Source organism: Elephantulus edwardii, unplaced genomic scaffold (genome assembly GCF_000299155.1).
Source record: "Elephantulus edwardii isolate Elephantulus edwardi_28Jun2011 unplaced genomic scaffold, EleEdw1.0 scaffold00133, whole genome shotgun sequence".
Lineage (NCBI taxonomy): Eukaryota > Metazoa > Chordata > Mammalia > Macroscelidea > Macroscelididae > Elephantulus > Elephantulus edwardii.
In genome coordinates this window covers 3608764-3632272 of record NW_006399883.1, presented here as the reverse complement: position 1 = coordinate 3632272, position 23509 = coordinate 3608764, and the positions used below count along the sequence as shown (strand labels likewise).

Sequence of the window (23509 nt, the reverse complement as noted above, 5' to 3'; positions counted from 1 at the left end):
TGCCTTTGGAATTGCAGCACAGCTTCTTACCACTAGGCCACCAGAGAGGCTGAATCCCTGGATTCACACAATGTATGCCTCTATCAACCATGGTGGTCAATTCCTGATACAGGGTAACTTTTGATCCCTTAAAATGATATTTTTAACTCTTTATCTCTTTATCTATGGTTGTGACCCTATTTGGAAATGGGTTCCCCCCCTCCTCTTTCTATAAAATAAAGATGTCATTCATTGAAGGATGTCATTGAACAGGCCCTAATTCCTTCTGAGCTGCATGTTACAATAGCAGGGAACAGGCATAAAGTGTCATACACTGGAGGAGACAGACACCATGTGAAGACACATCCACAATCCAAGGGCAGCCAGGTGACACTCTGGACTATGAAAATTAGAATTGACAAGAAAGATTTTCCCTAGGTAGACTGCAGAAAGAATTTGACCATGGCATGTTCTAAATTTGGACTTCTGACCTACAGAAATAGAAAATTTGTAAAAGAAAAGTTCACTGATATTGAGTTGGTTCCAATTTACAGCAACCTTCCATCAGGTTTCTGAGGCTACAAACAAAGGAAGAGATTCCTATCTTCTTCCATGGAGCAGCTGATGATTTGAACTGCCAACCTTTTGGTCGACATTGTTAGGTAATGTTAAGTCAACTGTGGCTCACAACGACCCTGTGAGTCACAGATCTGAACCTTGCCTTATCCTGTGCCAGTGTGAACGTGAGACTGTTAAACACCGCACCACCAGTGCTTCTTTCTAGATCTTTTCTGTTCTTTAAAACCACCCACTTTGTGGAATTTTCTAATGGCAACCCTAGGAAACTAAGATGCTCTCATTCACGAATCACTGAATGTTAAACTCGAGAGGGACTTCAGAGATTAGATAACTCAGCCACTTCATTTTACTGACATTATGACTTAGGTTTTAGTCCACCCACAGGTACTGTCAAAGAAAGACGTGACAATCTGTGGGTGTAAAACCAGCCACTGAAAGCCCTCTGGGACATGGTTCTACTCTGACTTGCATCGGGCGGCTGTGAGTCAGAATTGACTCCACAGAGACTGCTTTATTGGCAATTACATTTGAAAGACAATTGAGAAGAAGGAAGGGTGAGAGAGTGACGGGCAAAAGGTAATGAGAGAGAGGTCAAGCTCCATCCCCCACATAAAGTTACATTTTCTTACGGGTAAAAACAAGAAGTATGTGAACGTGGGGAGACACACTTGACCAAGGTCAAGTTATTTTGCAGTTGTCGTCCTTCCTCTTCCTCCTCTTCTTCCTCATTGGACAAATTGTGAAAAAAACCCAGGGAAAGTGATTCCACACGACGACAGTTCTCAATGCAAAAAGAAGACACCACATGGTCCATTCTAGTAAAGAGGTTGACCTCAATTTTGGGGAAATGGTCCATGGCCCTTTGCACAAAGTCCTCCTCCTGCATCTCATATAAGCAATAGAACAACTCCAGCTGGCTGGGCTGGATCTGAAGCTTCTTGGCCTTGGCTTTAGCTTCTATCCATTTGAGCAGCCCGTGCCGGATTTGCTGTGATATTTTGCAACTTAGTTTTTTTTCCAAGTACGAGGTTCTCTCCTGGTTTACAAGGCCAAAAAGGAAACGGACAACAAAAATCAGATACCCCTTTTCAAATTTGCCATAATTTTCCAGAAGGACTGTCATGTTGGGAAGTTTCAAACAACTCCGTGATAGGTTCTTGCTTTCTATCTCCTCCTCCTCCTCTTCCAGCAGGTAGTACATGGCAGCAAAGAACTCCTGGAAAGTCAAGTGAATGAAGCTATAGAGCTTCTCACAGTCCACTCCCTTCTGAAAAAGATTCACCCTCAGGAAAGCTGACACATTGTCCTTCTGCAGGCCGTGATTCCAGAGGTCATACTCCTCAAAGAGGATTTTCTGGTTCCAGATTCCATCGGCAGCTAAAGAGCAGAGCCCCCGGAGGTTGACAGAGTGATGATGCTTCTGAGTTCCTCTACTGGGCTGCAGCAGACTTGAGAGAAAGAAGATGTACACGGCAGTGGTGGTCTTGGATGTCTGAGCAAGCGATTTACCACTCTCCATCTGCTGCTTCAGTCCAGTGCACACAATCCAGCAAACCAAGGGAATAAAACACATTGTGAAGAGGATCTCGTTCTCCTGAATTAAACGAAACGCCTCCCTGGCTTGGTGCTCATTTGAGAAATACTTAAAGAAATATTCCTTCCTCTTGGCTTCTGAGAAACCAAGGATCTCTACATGGCGAGGACGGTCCAATAAGTGCTGGAGTTTCTCTAGGGCGACAGGTCGCGTGGTGATGAGCAGGGAGGCCTCCGGAAGCAGCTTCTTTCGGATAAGACTGCTCAGGAGAATGTCTCCTCGTTCTGCCTTCTGCCAGTCGCTGCAGGACTCTCCTGCTTGTTCATCAAAGGCTCCTTGGAGTTCATCAAAGCCATCCATGAGGAACAGGATCTTGGACTGTTTTCTCACTATCTGGGATATGGGAGGGTTTGGGTCAGGACAACAGTTAATGATCAAGTCTCCTAGACTCCTCCGTGTCATGAGGCTCACCTCCCGACAGTGGATGTAGAACAGATAGTCAAATTTGTCTTTGAAAATGTTCCCGGAGGCCCAGTCAAACATAATTTTCCTGGCCAGTATTGTTTTCCCAATGCCTGCTGCTCCCTGGAACACCACCGTGTGTACAGGCTCTGCATTGTCGTCATCAGGCTCAAACAGGAGTTCTATCTTGATGGAACTCACAGAGTTGTCCCTGATCTTGGCTGCAGTCTGACCAATCGCCAGCAGCTCTTGCTCCCTCTCCTTCTGGTTGGGGTGCTCCTCGACGAGGCGTAGCCGGGTATACCGTTTGTTGAGGTTCACGCTCTCACCTAGACGGGCATTTCTGTCTTCAATATGCTGGAATCTGCTTCTCACATGTTTTCTGTATGTCTTACGGTAATCTAAGAAAAGACAGAAAAAGGAAACTTTGGGGAAAGTTCCACATACGTCCACTTTGAGATGAATATGAAACATGGAGCAGTAGCAAATGGTAACTCAAACTAAGAAATAATGAACATCTCTCTGTGGCTTTTGCATTGATCTAGAAACTCTAGTATTAATTCTTTATACATATTATATATGTATTCTTTATAAATATATTCTTTATAGATATATTCTTCATATATATATTTTATATATATAGTAAGGCACTATATCACTATAAAATTATTTTTTGAACCTTAATTCCTTCTGTAGTTTGAAACTCCTCAGGTTTGTTAAAATCAGGAACACTTAATCACCCACCTCCCTTAGTGTTGGACCCTTAATAATAACTTTCCTGAAACAGGAAGAGTTTGCATTCTAATGAACATGAGAAGTTAAGAGCTAGAACACGTAGCCTCCTCTAGTCTAACCAGCGTCTAGTGCCTCCTGGACTGAATCTTAAAACCCAAAAGAAAATAAATAGTGTTTTTAAAATTGGGCCAAGGGAAGGGGGCGGGGAGGAAGCAAAAGCACTCTCCCTGTCACTTACCTTTCTTTTTTTTACAAAAAGAGATTCTGGAAAGATATCCGAGCAAACCCATCCATTCCTCTTCAATGCTATCTTCCTGATATTCTACAGTAGATTGAGAAGCGTGTGTATTATCTAGACATAAAAGGGAAGAAAAAAGAAACAAAATAGCAAAACCTGGCTTTTCTGACCCATTTGCTGTTGTTTCCTTGATTCTGATTTGTAGCTATGTGAGAGGACAGAGTAGAACCACCCCATTATGTTTCTTGGCAGATTGCCACAGCTTTCTCCCGTGAAAAGGTAACTATGTTTGAACTGTCAACATTTTGTTTAATAGCTAAATATTTAACCAGTCCTCACTCAGGACTACTTTGCACTCCTACCATCATGTAAAGGAAACAGCTTTGCACCTACACAGATTGAAGGCACCTCCCTGGACATCTCCTACAGGGAAAAGTTGATCCACAGTGGCAGAGTGAACACCCAGCAGAGCTAGATTATCTAATAAGCAAGGAATGCTCAGGCTTACTTAATATTCTATAATGAACAATTACATATTTTTCATGCCAGACATAAAATATTTTGCTTCTAGGTATGACTGACATTTGTAACTCTTCTAATTCCATAGAACTTTATTACAGAATCAAAGCCTCTTTTCATATTCACTATCCTTGACTATGATGGAGAACCCAGTGAGTGAGGTAAGTAAGCACAAATAAACCTGTGCTTACCTTGCTTATTGAATACCCAGGATGTAATGTTGGAATCCACCCACAGATGTACCATTGGAGGCATTCTTAGTTTCAAAATACTAACTGCCACCCACCTGCATGGTAGCCATCATTGTATCCAGTGTCAGAATCTCTTTCCCAGGCTTGGAAATCAGTCAACATGTAACCGTAGGCAATATTTCCTTTTATCTTTGTCATCTTTGGCACTTTCCAAACTTAATTTTGAAGCAATTCTCAAGCACTTAATTATCATCAAGATAATGCAATCTAGCTTACTCATATTTTATGTCTTCAGAAAAAGATTTCTGAGAATTCAGAAACCTGAGAGTTGAGAGTATCTACCTGCTTTATATCTAACTCAGTGGTGCAGATCTGGCTGATTTTTAAATTCTCTTGTTGTTGGATACTGTCAAGTACAATGCACAATGACTTTATGAACAACAGATATTAACCCTGTCCTATCCTTATTCAAAGCTAGCTTTGCTCATTTGAAAGTTTGCATAAAGACATCTAACTCACAGGGTTATTTTAAGGCACAAACAAAATTAATGAACATGACAAAGAAGCCATATTAGTATTATCATTATACTATAATTAGCTTATATGAATATAAAGTTACTGGCACAACCATAATTATGGCACTTAATTTGTTTTTAACATCCCAGTACAATGCACTCTAGGCTCATTCTACCTGGGATTTTAATTTTATCTCTTATTGTATTATTATTCTCCCTTATTAGAGCTCTGCTACTACACCAATTATTTATTTACTAATTCATTTTATTTCTCTCTTCTACCACTACTTGCTTGACATTGTATTTTGTGTTTTCCCAGGTTCCTCTGATGTTTTTCTGTCCTTCTCTTGCTCAGTATACAAATGGAATAGATCTGAAGAGAGGATCCAACCCTGACTCATACTTTAGTGTTGTTTTTTTTTATATTTTTAAAAAATTATTTGTGTTTGTGTGTGTGGTCAAATTGGATCTGACTGGTACAGGAGGAGATTGTCCCTCCTTTCCCGGCAGAGCATCTGGTGGTTTTGAACCATGAGCCTCTGGGATTGCAATACAGCTTCTTGCCACTAGGCCACCAGAGCTCCCCTCATACTTCTCTAGTTTTAAACCATATAGTGTTCTCTTGCTCTGAAAACCAGGACAAAAGAAAGACCACTGACCCCAAAAGATACACAGGATTAAGAATATCTTTCACCACTCCAACTCCTAAAATAGTGGACATATGAAAGAACTTGTATGCAAACCACATAATTCTGGAAGGTGAAAACCCTGAGCCATCAGAACTAGAAACTCAAAGCTGCTGACTCATGCAAGCTCTGGACAGCAACAATGATTCCATTATGTGGCTGTAGGTGTAGATGAAGAAATAGGCAGAGGAATCTCTTCTAATAAAGAATTAACTAGGACAAGTTTCTATACACAACTAAGATTTAGCTAGGTTTTTAACATAGAAAAATGTAGATGGCTTAGTTCCACCTTGTCATAGTATTACTAAGAGAGGAAGAAGATAAAGCCAAGATAAGATGATTGATTAAAAAAAAAGTCCACACTTGCTTTTTCTCACTCACCCCACTCTGGCTCATTCATTTTAGCTTTCTCATAAAGGTCTCTCCTGTTGATTGCAGCAAAAATCCACACGGCCATACGCCATGCCTTTTTTTCCCCATTGAAGTCAATCATCAAGGTTGCTAGGTCCAGGTGGTCTGCCTTTTCTGTCTGGCCCCGGGGGAGTGAGACGCAACCCTTTTGGGGAGGATAGTCTTCCAAGTGCATTTTGAATTTCTTAAAGTCTGTGTCCTCTAGGTCCTCCAAGTAACTGGCCAGCTTGCAGCGCACACTTGCCATCCTCATTTGTGGTTCTGATCAGTGTCCTTGGGCATAAATCTATACTGGAAAATGGAAAAGTGAAATGGTATATGGAAAAGAGTCTTTTAAAAAATATTCTCCCTGCTCCAAAAAAGTTTAGAAAGTTGACAAAAAAAATCCCATTGCTTGACTTTATAGAATTACCATCTTTACTTTTAAATTTTGAACCCAAGACTTACTGTGTTGTTAACTGTCAACTCCTGGCAACCCTAGACACGAGGAATGTAAAATGCTTCTTGGTCATGTACCATTTCTGTATTAGTTAATAATGAAATAGTTGTGATCTCTAAGGCTTTCACTGGATCTAGTTGTTGTTATGTGCCAGCGAGTCAACTATGACTTATAGCAACTGGATGAACAATAGCTCTGAATCCTGCCCTTGAGCCAGTCTCACTGTCTCTGACACATCCGCTTCCATTGCTACAGTCACTGTGTCACTCCATCTCATCCAAGGTCTTCCTCTCCTGCGTTGACCCTCCTCCCTTCCAAGAATGATGCCCTTCTTCAAGGACTGGTCTCTTCTAGCGACAAGGCCAAATAATTTTTGGAAATGTTTTGCCAGGCCTTTCCTCTTAGTCTATCTTCATCTAGAAGCTCCATTGAAATCTGCTCAGTGTCATCACTATACTCAAGCTTTCACTTGCAGCTGGGTGGCTGTGACTGATATGCATTGCTAGGAAATTAAACAAAGCATTCATAAAGAAGATTTACCACTGAATCACCACTCCCACTAAATACTTACCAGCAAGGTATTCTGTTGGCTTATCCAAAAATATGCCATGAGCCATGGAAGAAAGGTTTCCCTATAAAAAGGAAAAAACCCCCACCCCAAACATACCATAAGACTCTCAAATTTTGTAGCATTCACAATGTAATGTATGCCCACTCTTCCAACCAGTTCACAATGACACCTCAACTCATTCTTGAGAGAACATTTGCTCAAAAGTGAGAGAAGATAGATGGAAAGCATTTCTTCAACTAATGACTGGTTTAACCTTAGAAAAACTCTTTACTATTTCTGAACTGTAGTTTCCTCATTTTTAAAATGATAGAATGGAAAAAAATAATTATATTTTGTGTGTACCGTCAAATAGGATCTGACTGGTACTGGAGGAGATTGTCCCTCCTTCCTTCTCTGTCAGAGCATCTGGTGGATTCGAACCACACACCTCTTGCATTACAAGTGGCCTCTTGCAACTAGGCCACCAGAGTGCCCCTAAAAAAAAAAAAAAAAAAAAAAAAAAGAAGTTTAAGTTGCTTCCAACTGAAAAGGAGTCTCTGGTGATCCAGTCCATAGGGAGTTGCACTACTAATGCAAAGGTGGTGTTTCTCCTGGTTTGAGCAACTCCTCCTGTGCTAAGATGGACAATTTCCTCCTATGCTATTTAGAGCCTTGGAAAACCCTCTAGAGGGTCAGCGGTCAGCTAGGAGTCATTTCCTACTTGACGTCAATGAGTTTTGATTTTCAACTGAAAGGATTTACGGATTTACTTATACTTCTTTATTTTGACTGAGAACAGACAGATGACACATGAGAGAAGAGGAGGGCATGAGATTAGTCAGTATGGTGATAATGGGGAAGAATATGGCAAGGGAGAGAGGACAAAAAACACGGAGGGAAAGAGCATGAAACTATGGGAGAGGACAAGAATGGATTAATTTTTCAGAAGTGTGAAAGAAGCACAAATAAAATGGAATTAAAATATATAAGAATGGCAAACAGATCACTTTACTTCTCTTTGCAAAACGTACACTTTCAGTAATCATTATAAGGCAATACATATTTACTGTTGTTACGTGTTGTTTAGATGGAACTGATTCACAGCTGATCAGAATAGAAATCACATGGGAAGAGATTAGCCATCTTTCTCCCCATGGTGCAGCTGGTGGTCTGCCATGTGCCTTTGGGTTGGTAGCCAAACTCCTTCCCATTAGGCCACCAGAGCACCTCACTTTATTTAGTACTTAAATATAGTTTACACTGATGAATTTTCTCACTCAATAGGAGCAAAATTTTATGATGAGGATATTTTTCTAGACCCCTAATAATTTTTTTGCTGTTATGTACCATCAAGTCAACTGTGACTCATAGTGACCCAATGTACAACAGCCCTAAACCCTGCTCTGTCCTGTGCCAATTTTATTGTCTCTGACACACCTACCCACATTACCCCAGTCACTGAGTCAAACCATCTCATTAAGGGTCTTCCTCTCTTTTGCTGTCTCTCCACCCTCCCAAGCATGATGTCCCTCTCCAAGGTCTGGTCCCACCTTGCAACATGTCCAAAGTGTGTCAGAGGAGATTCAGAATACTTGCCTCCAAAGAGTAGCCTGGTCTCACCAACTTAGGGAGATAGAAATTGACTAAGAGATATTGAGTAACTTCTTCAAGATTTAAGAACTGAGAGGGACGTGAATTCACTCAGTCCCGTAAGGACAAATATTATATAAGACTATTGTAGAAATAGCAAGTTAACTAGTAAAATGGAATTTTTGAATTTGAAGGGTAGAGGGAGGGATGGGTAAAGGAAATGGAAAAGATCTGGTGTAAAAAACCATGTATGAACTTTGTAAGCAAATCAGTATAAAATAAAAATTGATTTTTAAGAAAAAACAAAACAAAACACCCAACTGACCAACCAACCAACCAACCAACCAACCAACCAACCAAAACCTGAAGACCAGAGCCAAGATGTAAAAGCGGAGCAACCTGATTTCAGAGGTCATGCTGCTCACATTAGGCTTTATATTAGCTGAAAGGGTAAGAAATTATTTTTCTCCCCACTAAGAAAAAAGCTTGCCTCTGGAAACTCTATGAACTTGGAGAAAAGATGAAAGTTTTGTGTTCAAGACTTTCATTCATAGGGTTGCTATGGGTCATCTACAACTCTACGGCACTTAACAACAACAATAATTAATTAGATATCTCAATTAGACAAGGAATCTGTAGCACATTGGTTTGAGCACTGAAATGCCAAATGAAAAGACTGATGGTTCAAATCCATCAGCCACACCACAGGAAAAATGTGCGGTCATCTGTTTGATAAAGATTTACAGCCTTGCAAACCCTATGGAGAAATTCTACTCTTTCCTACAGTAAAGTGTTGCTATGATTTGGAATTGACCTCATATAGTGGAATTGTCTAGTTTGGTTTCTCAGTGAAACAGAAGCAAAATGGGAAAGATAATGTTAAAAGATAAACATTTCTCCAGCAATTATGGCATATAATTTTTCATTATGGTGATCACAAGCACAATTTTCCTGACTAAACTTCAAGTTCTACACAAGCTAAAAAGTCTCCCTATGTTTGTTGATGTTGTTATGTACAATCTAGTTGGAACTCTCCATAGCTGAGCATCCAGAGGGTTTTTGGAGGCTGTAAATCTCACAGGAGAGGATTGTCCATCTTCTTCTTATAGAGCAGCTAGTGGATTTGAACTTTGTGCCTTTGGGTTGGCAGCATAATTCCTTACTGCTGGGTCACAAGAGCTCCCTTTCATATATTTAGATCTCTCATATCAACTGAATTTCAAGTTAATGATGGATGAGAAGATTTGGCTCTGTTTGGAACGGCTCCCTCGATCTGCCATATTACTGCATTTTGAAAAGTACTGTTTGTACTACTGTTGTTATTAGCTATCATCAAACTAGTCTCTAATTTATAGTGACCACAGTGGAACAAAATGCTGCCTGTGCGATTCCCCTGATCGGATCACTGTGATTCCGTGACTGGTTTTCAGAAGAAGTGGATAATTAATCGTTTCTTTCTTGAAAAGTATAAACGAGTACCAGTTGTCACTGAGTTAGTATCATCTCATGACAACTTCATTTCTCTCTCTCTCTCTCTCTCTCTCTCTCTCCTCTCTCCTCTCTCCTCTCTCTGTCTGTGTTTCCTAGAGTTTTTTCAATGGCTAATTTATCAGTAAATTGTCAGGTCTTTCTTACAAGTTGCATCTAAGTGGACTCAAACCTCTAACATTTTGGTTTGCACCTAAGTATATTAAACATTTATACCACCCAGTGCCTCCCTGAAATAAATGTATTAACCCAAGTTCCAAATTATGGCAAAAGAAATCATGCTTGAATGAAGATATTAAGCTTGAATTTCTAATTAACTTAATTCCAATGTCCAAGAAGACATCTCAAAACCTCATCTCCTTTGCTACTTCTATTCCATCTCTAGTCTTGCCCCTCACTTTTGATGTAATACATTTGCCCCCTGCCCATTCCCCTCTGCATCTATGAAGCATTCTTTCCCCACACAGGCCCATCTGCTTCTTTGCCTCTTCCTAGTTCCTGCTTCATTAAACTTTCTCGATACTTCACTGTCCACAATCCAGATTCTATCTCACCTCTTCATTCAAGCAGCCCAGTCCGAGTACACTGTATTCTGACCTGATCTTCCAGCTGCCCTTAGATTTTGAATAGGCAAATTCTCCACATTTATGTCATCCGTCAGAATCTCTGAGACAATGGGTTAGTAAATCTGATGAAGGCTTGGGTGTCCTCTGTTCCTGCCTACTGTCTTTTCTCTCTCTCTCTCTCCACATGCATACACTTGTTCCAACACATAAGGCACAAATAATGATAAACATAAAAGACAGAAACATAAAATGTTGAACATAAAATGATAAACATAAAAACCAGAAATGTTGTTGAAATGCCAACTTGGTGGGTAACATGATATATTCTTAGTTCATTAACCGAGACAAATTCTGCTGCTATACAAATCCTCCCCATTCACCACCAGCCCTTTTAGCCCCCCTTCTCAAAGGACCCCAACTCACCCAGACACCAGCCTCAGGAACAGCACAGAGGAAACACAATGAACTTATATCAGTCACAGACCAGCAAGATCAGGAAGGATGTGGTCTCAGTGTGGAGTGAACAAGCTTGCATCACAGTTAAAGGCAGAGACCGTTACTCAGAACACTGGATTTTCCAAAACCAAATAAATAAGGCATTCAAAATGGAATTCAGCTTTTGAATTTGTTGTAATCTTAAGTGTAGTTTCTGAACAAATAGCCTTAAAAGAGAGAGAAAGACCTATACTACACATAATATGTAAGAGTATTCCTCAGGCAGAAGGAAAAATGATCTTGAGTAGAAATAATGGAGAAATACTAAAGAACAAGTTTAATTAAAATTATGTACACATTAAGAAATTGAAATAAATCATTGTGTCTATTCTATGTCTACAGTATATTTCAAATTTTTAAAATACAAAATGAAAGTGTATCTCTTTAAACAAATTAATTAAAACTCTTGTACTTATTAAGGAGCCCTGGTGGCAATGGCAAAAAAAAAAGGTTATTAACTGAAAAGATCTGCATGCTGGACTCACCAGTGTCTCACTGGGATAAAGTTGAGGCAACTGCTTCCCTAAATACCTTCAGCATTGGAAATCTTATGGGCACTTCCATTCTGTCCTACATTATGGTTCCTTATGAGTTAGAATCAACTTGATAGAAGTTCTGCCTTGATTTGTTTTTTATAGTTATTGTTATTATGAATTACACCTGAACATCAACACAACAAAGGTCCTCACCAGTGGACCAATAGGCAATATTGTAATAAATGTAGAAGGAGTTGGAGCTGTCAATGATTTCATCTTGCTTAGATCTACAGTCAATACCCTTAGTCAAGAGATCAGAAGATATATTATTATATTAGGCAAATCTGCTGTCAGGGACCTCTCCAAAATACTGAAGAGCAATGACGTCAGTTTGAAGACTAAGGTGTGCCTGATTCAGGGCATGGTCTTTTCAATCACTTGCTAGGCATTGAGTAAGGATAACAGAAGAATAAGTGATGTCTTTCGGTTGGGTGGAAGAAGAGTACTGACTATCCCATGGACTGCCAAAACAACAAACAGATATATCATGAAGAAAGTACAGCCAGAATGCTCCTTAGAAGCAAAAATGACAAATCTTTATCTCACATACTTTGGACATGTTGTTAGGAGAGGCTATTTATTGGAAAGAGACATCATATGTAGAAATGTAGAGGGTCATCAAAAAGAAAGGAAGACCTCCAGTGAGATGAATTGACACAGTGATGGGCACAAGTGTGTCAGAGATGATAAATGTGTGTGTGATGGCACAGGACAGGACAAGGTTCAGGTTTGATGTTAATAGGGTCGCTATGAGTTGTATTTGACTCTGTGGTATCTAACAACAACAACCATTTTGAAAAAAAGAATGAAAATAAGAAAACAAACCAAGCCTGAGTTGAAGGTAGACACTTAACTATGACATTAAGGGACTCTGCCGCTCATAACAGCCTGGGGTGGGGGTGGAGGGATTGTTGCAATCACTGCAAGTGTAGTGTTGCAATGACTTGAAAGTGAAGTGAAACTACAGATGTCTTAGAGAAAGAAAGCAGAATTGAAAGCATGGTTGGCCTTCAGGCTCCACATCTATGCACTTTCTTCTAATGTGCAAACACTTGACTAAACAGTTCAAGTTTTTTCTTTGTGTTATTCTTTAAGGCACAAAACTAACCTATACCCTAAGTCCTATTTCTTTACTCATTTACATATTTGTTCCATTGATATTTAGGGCATACCTGGCTTCTGACAGACACTGAAACGTATAGTAATTGATAATATAATGGGGGTCTAGCGGCATAGCCCACAGAGAACTGTGTTGGTAACTCAAGGGCCACACCTCTCAGGTAGTTTGAATCCATCAGCAGCTGCTCTGGAGAAAAATGAGTCATCTCCTCTCATGCAGTCTACAGCCTTGGAAACCCAATAGAGGGTTAACTATGAGTCGATTCTTACTGAATGACAATGAGTGAGTGAAAGAATACGTTCATGATACAAATATCAAATGTAACAACAAAAAAATATAGTATGTGACCCCCCCCCCAAACCCTAGGTTACTGGGACTTCTAAAGATCATATAGTAACTTGTACAAAAATGGGTACTCAAAAAAAGTAAAAAGAGATATTACAGAATGGGAAAATATTTGTTAATATATAGGACTAATTTATAAAAATTAGAAAACACCAACACCTCATCAAGAAGAAGAAAAATCACCCAAATGAAGAAGCATGATTGTTGTTAGGTGCGGTGAGCAGCCTATAACTCACAGTGAGCCCGTGAACAATGGATTGGAATCTTACCCTATCCTGTTCTATCCTCACACTCTCTGCCAGTTAGAGACACTGAATCAGTCCATTTCCTTGAGCACAAGCCTATCTTTCCTTGACTCTTCTCTTTCCCAATATGATGTCCTTTCCTAAGGACAAGATCCTACAGGTAACATGTTTAAAGTATGTGATGTGAAGTTTCATCACTATTTTATTTTTTAATTTTAAAAATTTTTATACTGGTTTATTTACGAAGTTCATATACTTTGTTTTTCAGACCAGATCTTTCCATTTCCTTTACCTCTGCCTCCCTCCACTCATAAAATTGTGTGACCCTATGATTATCACCCCCTGCCCCCTAAAGTTTCATCACTCTTGGCTCTATGGAACACGCTGGTTGCTCTTCCTCCAAGACAGATCTGTTCTTCTAGCAATTCACGAGGTATTCGGTATTCATAATTAAAATACATTGATTCTTCTTTGGTCTTCCTTATTCATTGTTCAACTTTAAGATGCATAGAAAGCAATGGAAAATACCATGGATTGAATTAGGTGCACCTTAGTCTTTAACTTGATATCCTTGCTCTTTCACACTTTGGAGTAGTATGTTGTTGTTGTTGTGTACCATAGAGTCAGATCTGATTCATAGCTGACACTCTTCAGGCTTTCAAAGTAGTTAATTGCATGGGAGGAGATTCCCCATCCTTCTTCCATGGAGTAGCTCGTGGATTTGAACCAAGGGCTTTCAGGATTACAGTGTAGTTTCTTACCATTAGGCCACCAGTGCTCAGGTTTCCCCAATGCAACACCATCTTTTGATTTCTTGACTGCAGCTACTATGGCTGTTGATTGAGGATCCAGATAAAATGAAGTCATTGCCAACTTCAATCTTTTCTCCATCTATCATAATCATAAAATAAAAAAATCATAAATTAAAATAAAAATATTGGTCCAGTGGTGTGGTGTAGTGGGTCTGTTGCTCAAAGTTTGGCTTCCCTAGACCATTGTCTTTGACCTTGCCATCGCTCTCTCTCTGCTTACTTGCGATAATTCTTCTAATCTGATCCAGCTGCTTCAATTTTCTGGTGGACTGCAAACACATGCCCTGTCTATATCATTAACAGCCTGATGAGCCATTTCTTCCTCATGCTAATAGGATGCATTAGTCTACCCACAAAGAGATTAGCTAGTCTTGCCATTAAATTGAGCAGATTCCATGGCAGAAAGTGTAAATCTTACCACCAGGGAAAGAAGAAGAAACAAAATGCAGAATGCATTCTTTGGGGTCAAAGATTCCTGCACCAGGGATTATATCTTGCTGGTTACTGAATTAGTCTCTGGAATGAGGGATTTCTGTTAACCTGAGTTTTAGCTTGTTGACTTCCCTAATAAACACCATAACTGTGAGTACAACTTAAGTGTGGTCACTACAACAAATTTTGGACTCTGGTGGCCTAGTGGTAAGGAGTTGCAATCAGAACTCAAAGATATGCAGTTCAAATTCACCAGCTGCTTTGCAGGAGAGAGATAGGTACATGAGAAAAATTGTCTCTGAAAACCTGCTGGAGGGTCAGCTTCGGGTTGGTTCTGATTTGATGAGACACAACAAGAAGAGGTAGGTGCAGAATCACAGACATGGGCCATGGTGCAAAAGCAATGTCTGACCTCAGGCGAATGAGTTTTGCAGACGCTGTTGATGGGGGAAGTTTCCCCTTAAAGAGTTAGTAGAGTTCAGAGTCAGCTGGCTCCATGCTGCCCTTGCTTGTTTCATAAGTGGTAAGGATTTTGTTTTCTTTATGTTAAGATGTAGTTCATATTGAAGGCTGTCTTCTTTGATCTTCTGTAGCAAGTGGTTCCTGTTTTCTTCACTTCCAGTAAGCAAGATTGTGTTATCTGCACAAGGCAGGTTGTTTATGAGTCTTTCTCCAATTATGATGCCACATTCTTTTTTTGTAGAGTCCAATTTCTCGAATGATTTGCTTAACCCTGACTCACATCTTTCCTGATTTTAAACCATGCAGTTTTCTTTTATGTTTGGATAAAAGCTTCTTGGTGTATGTATGGGCTTCACATGATCATGAAGACCCAAAGAGTAGGGGAGGGTGGAAGCAGAGGGGTGAGGATGGGTGAGTGGTTGTGTGTTAATCATAGAATTGCACAATTTGATGGGGGGGTGTGTTTGTGAAGGAAATGGGAAGAATTCATTGTGAAAAACAATGTATTAGAACTTTGTAAATAACCCAGTATAAAATAAAATTTAAAAAAAAGTGAAAAAAAGCCCCCACCAAAACACCCCCTCCCCAAAAAACCCCAGAAGATTGATGCCTTTGACTTGTGGTGTGGGGGAAAAGAATATCCTATGGACTGACAAAAGAACAAATAGATATATCATGGAGAGAGTACAGCAGAATGCTCATTGCAGGTAAACAGGGCACAACTTTGCCTCACATACTTTGGACATGTTGTTAGGAGAGGCTATTCTTTGAAAAGGGCCATTGTACTTGGAAAAACGGAGGGTCCTCAAAAGAAAGGAAGACCATTAAGATGGATTGATACAGTGACTGCAGCAATAGGTTCAAGTGTATCTGCAATGATGAAGATGACACAGTACAGGACAGGGTTCAAGGCTATTGTTCATAAAGTCACTATGAATTGAACTCAATTTCATGACACCTAACAACAACAAGAACAATAGTAACTGATGATTGTGAGTATATCTTAATGTATTTATTGACCATCTGAATGTTGTTGATAAAGTGTCTTTTTATGTTCTTTGCCCTCCTTCAATTGTTGTATCTATTTGCTAAAACTCTCAGTTGATACTCCATTAATTCATGTGGCCTTATTTTTTGCCAATTATTTCAGTGCATTAGAACCAGTTCTTGATCATATGCTGCTTCCTAAAATATTTCATCGTCAATATTTATTTTTTGCTTCAGTTACTCTTTATTCTCCCATCTTCTTTTGCTACAGTTGTTGATTGCCATCGAGTCTAGCACAACTCATAGCGATCCCATGAAAAAAAGACCTGATGCCTTTCTATAACTATGGTCTTTTCTCAAAGTTCATAGAGTTTCCAGAGGCATGTTGTTTAGGAGGTTGATGGCGCCCCTCCTTCACTGAATATTTTGCCCATAAAATCCTTTAACATTACAACTCAAGGCTTGAATTTATTAAGTTCTTTCTGCTTGAGACATGCCAGTCATGTTCTTCCCTTTTGGTTTTCTTTTAGCTCCAAGCACTTTTTGTTTTGATACTTTGCTTTCTTATTTCAAGCTGCCCTTTGAAATCTTCTGTTCACTTCTCTCCCCTTAGCATTTCTTCCCTTTGTTATGATATTTCTACATTCTAGTGTAAGTTTTAGAATCTCTTCTGAGATCCATTTTGGCCTTTTCTTTCCTTACTGTCTTTGTAATGACATTTTGTCATTCTACAACTTGTCTGGTCTTTGATTGTGTTCAGTACATTATACCTAGTCTTGACTTGGCTTTTAAATTCAGTAGGTATAGACACAGGTCATAGTTTGGTTACTATGAACTTGAGCTTCAATCTGAATTTGTACATGAATGATCGATAGTCTATTCCACAGTCTGACCCCAAATTTGCTTTTTTTGTTTGCTATTTCCATGTTCCAGTTATTAATGGATGTTTGTGGCTGTTTTTCCTCTTTTTAAAAATTCCTTCATATCTGAGCAGTATATCCAACACTGTTATTCTGGTATTCATAGTGAGGTTTTTATTTTACATTTAAAAAATTAATTTAAATGAAAGATTACGGAGACTTTGGGTTTCCATTAATTCATTGTTGCACTTTTCTCCCTGCCCAACCCCTCCCCTGGCATTAATGGTGTTTTTTTAAGATCTGTTATTTCAGAAGTGTATGCCTCGTCTTGTTTCCTAGTTTGTCTTAGTTTTGAAGCTCCCCTGAAACTTGTCGACTATGGGTGACCCTGCTAGTATTTTAAATACTCGTAGCAGAGTTTCCAACATCAGAGCAATACACAAGGTACCATAGGATTGCTGACAGATAAGTACCGTACCCACCTTAGAGCAAACAAACAAACGAACAAACAAAAATTCAAGCTCAAACCTTAAACTCATTGCCTTCAAGTCAAAACCAACTTATATCTGACCATCCAGTGGGTTTTTGGAGACTGAAAATCTAACAGGAGAAAATGAGCAGCCATTCTTCTGAATTCAACCATCAGAGAGGCACCACCTTTGGCTTAGCAGTAAAACTACCTACGGATTACATCACTATAACTTATTATATGACAAATGAGCAGCCAATTTAGAAAAAAAAAATCTATGGGTAATAAAAAAAAAAAAACCCACACACCACAAGTTTAGGGATCTCTGGTGGCCTAGTGGCAAGAAGCTGCACCAAAGGCACGTGGTTCGAATCCACCAGATGCTTCGCTGGAGAAGAAGGGGTAGTCTTCTGTGTTAGTCTTATCCGACTCAACAGCACACAACGAGAAAAGAAAAAAAAAAAACCCACACAAAAAACCTCTACCCCAAGTTGTTTGGCCTGGGATAATGTATTTGCTAACCCAGCAGAAGACTGAATTTGAGATGCCCAGTCAGGTTAGAATTTCTACTCATCTAATGGGTGGTTGTGGCCCCCAAATAAGAGCTAGGTCTTAGGTAGCACCTCTTTTCATCTAAGAGTGTGTTGAGAGGTTAGGCAGCCAGGTTGAGGCAGCAGATAGGACAAGGTTCCAATCCATTTTTCCCAAGGTAGCTGTAGTCATAGGCTACTTACTGGCATCTAACAACAACAACAACAACAGGTTCACTGCAGGATTATTTACAATGATAAAGAGATAGAAACAACACAAGCCTCTATCTATAGATGACTAGATAAACTACAGTAAATGCATACAGGAATACTGCAACAATAAAGAAAAAGAATCAAAATAATACCGTGTAACATGAGTTAGAAAGAAAGAGTATTATGCTGAATGAAATAAGTCAGTGGTAAAAGAATAAAAATAACTTTTATTAGTGCACTATTATAAAAAGCTAAAGAAAGTTTTACACATATGAAAAGAAGCATTCTTTTTTGGTTACCAGGGATGAGATGGTTTATCCAATACCCACCTAAAGAATACTATAATGTTTTCAGTTTGGGGTCAGTTGTCAATAATGCCACAATAAACAATTGCTTACAAATTTTGTGTGAATGTTAGTTGTCATTTCTCTTGGATAAGTACTTAGGTGTGGAGTGCTTGAATCTTACGATAAATATAACTTGATGTCAGATGGATCCTGGCTGAAAGTAAGGAATACCAGAAGAATGTCTACTTGTCTATGGACTACGTAAAAGCATCTGACTGTGTGGATCATGACAAGTGTGGCTGACATTGAGAAGAACGGGAATCCCAGGGCACTTGATTGTGCTCATGCGGAACCTATACCTGGACCAGGGGGCTCTTGTGTGAACAGAGCAGGGGAGCACTGCATGCTTTGGAATTGGGAAGAGAGTTCATCAGGGTTGTATTCTCTCTCCATACCTGTTCAATCTATATGCTGAACAAATTATCAGAGAAGCTGGACTCTATGAAGAGGAATGTGGCATCAGGATTGAAAAGAGACTCACCAATAACCGGCATTATGCAGATAACACAACCTTACTTGCTGAAAGTAAGGAGGACTTGAAGCACTTGTTGCAGAATTTCAAGACATGCAGCCTTCAGTAGTTATTGCCATTTTGAATTGTTGCAAGCAGCATTCAGTTTACATACAGTAGCATCCCATTACTCATCCACATCAGTGAGCATAGGCTAGAAGGGTGTGAAATCCTTACTGCCCTATACAACCTTCTAGTAACTGTAACTGCTCAAGTAACTAGAGGGGTATTTCCTGCCTCTTTCTGAAGATCACTGCTAATGTTGTAACACCTTTTTCTTCTTTCCCCTTACTTTCTTTTCTTTCTGCTTTCCCCCTTCCCTCTCTATCTCCTCCTCCTCACATCCTGTTGGTTGGTCACCCTGACTCCTGTAGCTTCTGCGGTAAGAAGAGACCACCCTATTCCCTGCTGTCAGGAGGGGCACATTCCTGTGACCACCATGTATCCACTGAAACTGTGTTTGGCAGTTAGTGCTTGTAATAATACTGTACTGCCAATTTTGTTTTTTCTTTTGTTCTTCAAAATTCTTCCTTTGTTATTTCCCCCCTTTTCTTCTCATTTTCTTTTTCCCTTCCTTCTCTGCCAACTCCATAGTCAGCACCTACCTCCCACCCTCTGCGCAGTTAGAGGTGCTGACTCCTGCAGATGGTCTGCGTGCTGACGGCCATAGTTGTGCTTGGCTGCTAGCACTCGCACCAGCAATGTACCATTTCCCCCTTTCTTCATAATTTTTTTCTTATCTCTCTCCCTCTTCCTCTCCCTTTCCCTCTTCCTATATTTCCCCCATCTTCTCAGGATGGCAATAGGAGAGGGTTCAGATCTCTTGTTCATTTGGTCACTATTGGTCATATGTGACCAGAAGTAATCTAACATAACAACAAAAACAATATGGAGTAGATGCTCAGCCTCTTGCAACCTTTGTAGTCAAAAGCACTTATCAAACGAGGAAATGACAAACCTCTTCAACAAATACTGGTGCTGGCAAAACAGAACTGCCACCTGCAGAAAGCTGAAGCAGGACCCACATCTCACATCATACACAAAAATCAACTCAAGGTTTATCAGAAACCTGAGAGTAAAGCACAAAACTATAAAATTCATCAGAGACAATCTGAGATCAAGCTTAGATGGCCTAGCCTATGATATAAACAGATTTCCAAATACAGCCAGAAAGGCACAATCTGGAGAGGGTAAAACTGATGAATGGAATCTTCTAAAGATTATAATCCTTGTGCACATAAAAAACCCCATTTTCCAACAGAGTGAAAGAAAATCTACTGACTGGGAAAAAACCACATTTGGCAAGGCCGTTTCAGACAGGGATCTCAAATCAAATGTTTAGAGACTCACACAGGGTCTCCACAAGGAGAAGATTGATAACTCAACTACAAAATGGGCAAAAGACATGGAAAGGATGTTCACAGAAGAAGATATTCAGATGGCCAACAGACACAAGAAGAAATGCTCAAAATCAAGGGCAATCAAAAGCACAATGAGATACCATCTCACCCCGGTAACGGTGGCAAAGTTTTACAGGACAGCAAGTAATAAACTTTGGAGAGGATGTTCTTATACACGGTTGGTGGGATTGTAAAATGGTACAACCGCTCTGGAAGACAGTTTGGCATTTCCTCAGAATGCTGAACATAGAAATTCCATATGACCCAGCTATACACCCCAAGAAAATGAAAACTAAGGCACAAATGGAGATTTGTACACCAGTGTTCATAGGAGCATTATTCACCATTGCAAAAACATGGAAACAGCCAAAATGTCCAATTGCAATTGAATGGATTGAGAGATTATGGTACATTATGGAAAGACTATGCATAATGGAGGTGTAATGATTTTGAAAATCACTACCTAACCTGGGAAATATTAGAGAGCATTATGTTTAGTGAACTAACTCAGTCGCATGAAGACAAATACTGTATAATATCATTATTGTAGAGATAGAAAGATAACTAGTAAAATGTGTATGAGAATCTGAGGGGGAATAAGGGAGGAACAGAGAGGTGAGGATGGGTAGAGAGGTAATCATTGGATCACACAATCTGATGGGTAGAGAGAGGGGTGAGTAAAGGAAATGTAAAAGATCCTGTGTGAAAAACAATGTATACGAACTTTGAAAGTAAACCAGAATAAAAGAAAAATTTTTTTAAAAAATTATTTGCCACAATTTTTTTTTAAAAAAGCAATTGCCACCACCACCTTCCCACAGTATGTGCTCTTGAGCAGCAAATGACCTGTTTCCACTTTAACCATGTTTATTATCTAAAAAGTGTGTAGATATGAAGTCATTTTTTTCTTTCTCTTTGTAATTCTTAACTTCTATATTTCCATCCCCTTCAGTTATTCTTTTATATTCTTACTGTTCCTTTTTTCATATTCTTTCTTGATTGTCAGCGTGGGTGCCCTGCCTCATTGCCTACACCATCGGTTGTCCCTGCAGCTGTCCCTTCTTCTTTGACAGTTCTTGTCGAGCTGGAGCCCTGCCCGCTGCCACCTCCATCCAGGGCAAATAGCTTGTCATCAGCCCCTTCATGGTCAGAAGCAGGCACTTCCACAAAACAAGATGTGCATTCCCATTTCCATGTTTTGTAACTAGTGCTTGCGCCAGAGCCATGTTTTCACTTTTTCCTATTTTCTTTTCTCTTATTACCTCTCTTATCCTCACTTTTAAGACACATTCTGAGTGCCCTTTCCAAGAAAGATTTGTTTCTTCTTTAGGCAATCTATGGCACATTCAATATTCTTCACCAACATCGCAATTCAAAGGAAGTAATACTTCTTTTCTCTTATTTTATCATTGCACAATTCTCACATGTGTATGGGAAGACAGAAAATACCGTGAGTTGGATTAGGTACTTTGTAATCTTCAAAGTGACATCTTTTCTTTTTAACACTTGAAAGAAATCCTTGGCAACAGATTTCCCCACAATAATTCTACTTAATCTTTTGACCGATGTTTCCATAAGTGTTGTTTGCAGATCTATATGAAGTGAAATCTTGACAATTTAACACATTTTTTGATTCACCATGATGCTGTTTATTGCTTCAGTTGTGAAAGAATCAAGACTTTGTAAAGTCATGTTGTTATTGTTGTTGGGTGCCATTGAGTTGAATATGACCCATAGCTATTCTATGAAAAAGAAATCTAAACCCTGTCTATCCTGTGCCATGCTCCTACTTTCTGACACATTAGAGTCCATTGTGGCAGTCACCATGTCAATTCACCTGGTTGAAGGTCTTTCTCTCCTTCACAGACCCTCCATCTTCCTAAGCATCATATCCCTTTCCAAGGAATAGCACCTCCTAGCAACATGCAGAGTATTTGAGGCGAAACTTCATCATCTTTGCCTTCCAAAGAGCACTCTGTCTCCACCCTCTCCAAGACATATTTGTTTGTTCTTTTGGACATCCATGGAATGTTCAGGGCTTTTCTTCAACATCATAGCTCAATGGCATGCATTCTTATTCTTTTGTCCTCCTTATTAATTTTCTAGCTCTCAGATGCATAATAAATGATCGGGAAGCTCATGGCCTGAATCAGATGCACCTAAGCCCTCAAACTGAGATCATTACTCTTCAATAATTTGGATAAGTCCCTAATCCTCAATACTTTAGAGAAGTATCTAACTGCAGACTTTCCCAGTGCAACATGTCTCCTGATTTCCTTACTGCTGATACCAACGGTGTTAATTGTGGCCCCAAGTAAAATGAAGTTGTTGACAATTTCAACCTTTTCTCCATATATCATGATGTTGCCTATTGGTCCAGTGGTAAAAATCTCTGTTTTCTTAACATTTTGAGGGAGCTCATATTGAAGGCTGTCATCTTAGATCTTCTGCAATAAGTGCTGCAAGTCCTCTACATTTTCAGCAAGCAAGGTTATGCCATCTGCATAATACAGGTTATTATTGAGTCTCCCTGTGATCCTGATGCCACATTCCTCTTCGTAGAGACCAGATTTTCAAGTCATTTGTTCATCATACAGATTGAATAGGTATGAAGAGGGAATACAAGCCTGACACATTCCTCTCTTAATTTTCAACCATGTAACGTTCTCTTGTTCTATTCTCACAACAGTCTCCTGGTTTAAGTATAGGTTTCACATGAGCACAATTAAGTTCTTTGGGATTCTCATTCTTCTCAAAGTAAGCCATAACTTGTTATGCTCTACATAGTCAAATGTCTTTGCATAGTCAATAGAGCATAAATAGATCTTCTTTGGGTACTCTTTACTTTTAGTCAGGATCCATCAAACATCAATGATATTCCTGGCTCCACAGTCTCTTCTAAATCTTGCTTGAGCTTCTGGAAGTTCATTATTTATGTACTGTTCTAGAGATTTTTGAGGGATCTTCAGCAGTGTTTTGCTTGCATGTGATTTTAATGACATAATTTAATAGTTTCCACATTCTGTTGGATCACCTTTCTTGAGAATGGAAACAAACATGGACCTCTTCCCATCCATTGGCCACACAGCTGTCCTCAAAATTTTCTGGCATAATTTAGTGAGTGCATCCAAGGCTGCATCTGTTAATTGAAACAAGTCAATTGGTATCCCCTAGATTCCTTTGACCTTAATTTTTTTGCCAATGCTTTCAATGTAGCTTCCATTTCCTCTTTTATTACCATTGGCTCCCTTTCATCGGTATTC

The 23509-nt window shown here is 39.5% G+C and overlaps 1 protein-coding gene across 1 annotated transcript in view; it reads right to left on the bottom strand.

Moving 5' to 3' along the window:
* LOC102856499 (NACHT, LRR and PYD domains-containing protein 3-like) overlaps positions 1-6102 on the bottom strand; it is a 29650-nt gene extending 23548 nt beyond the window's left edge. Inside the window, exons 1-3 of the mRNA XM_006893905.1 lie at positions 5820-6102; positions 3528-3641; positions 1188-2955 (exon numbers count right to left, since the gene is read on the bottom strand). Coding sequence (XP_006893967.1) covers positions 1188-2955; positions 3528-3641; positions 5820-6102 — 2165 coding nt within the window. The remainder of the gene's footprint in view (positions 1-1187; positions 2956-3527; positions 3642-5819) is intronic.
* Positions 6103-23509: the final 17407 nt, after the last annotated feature.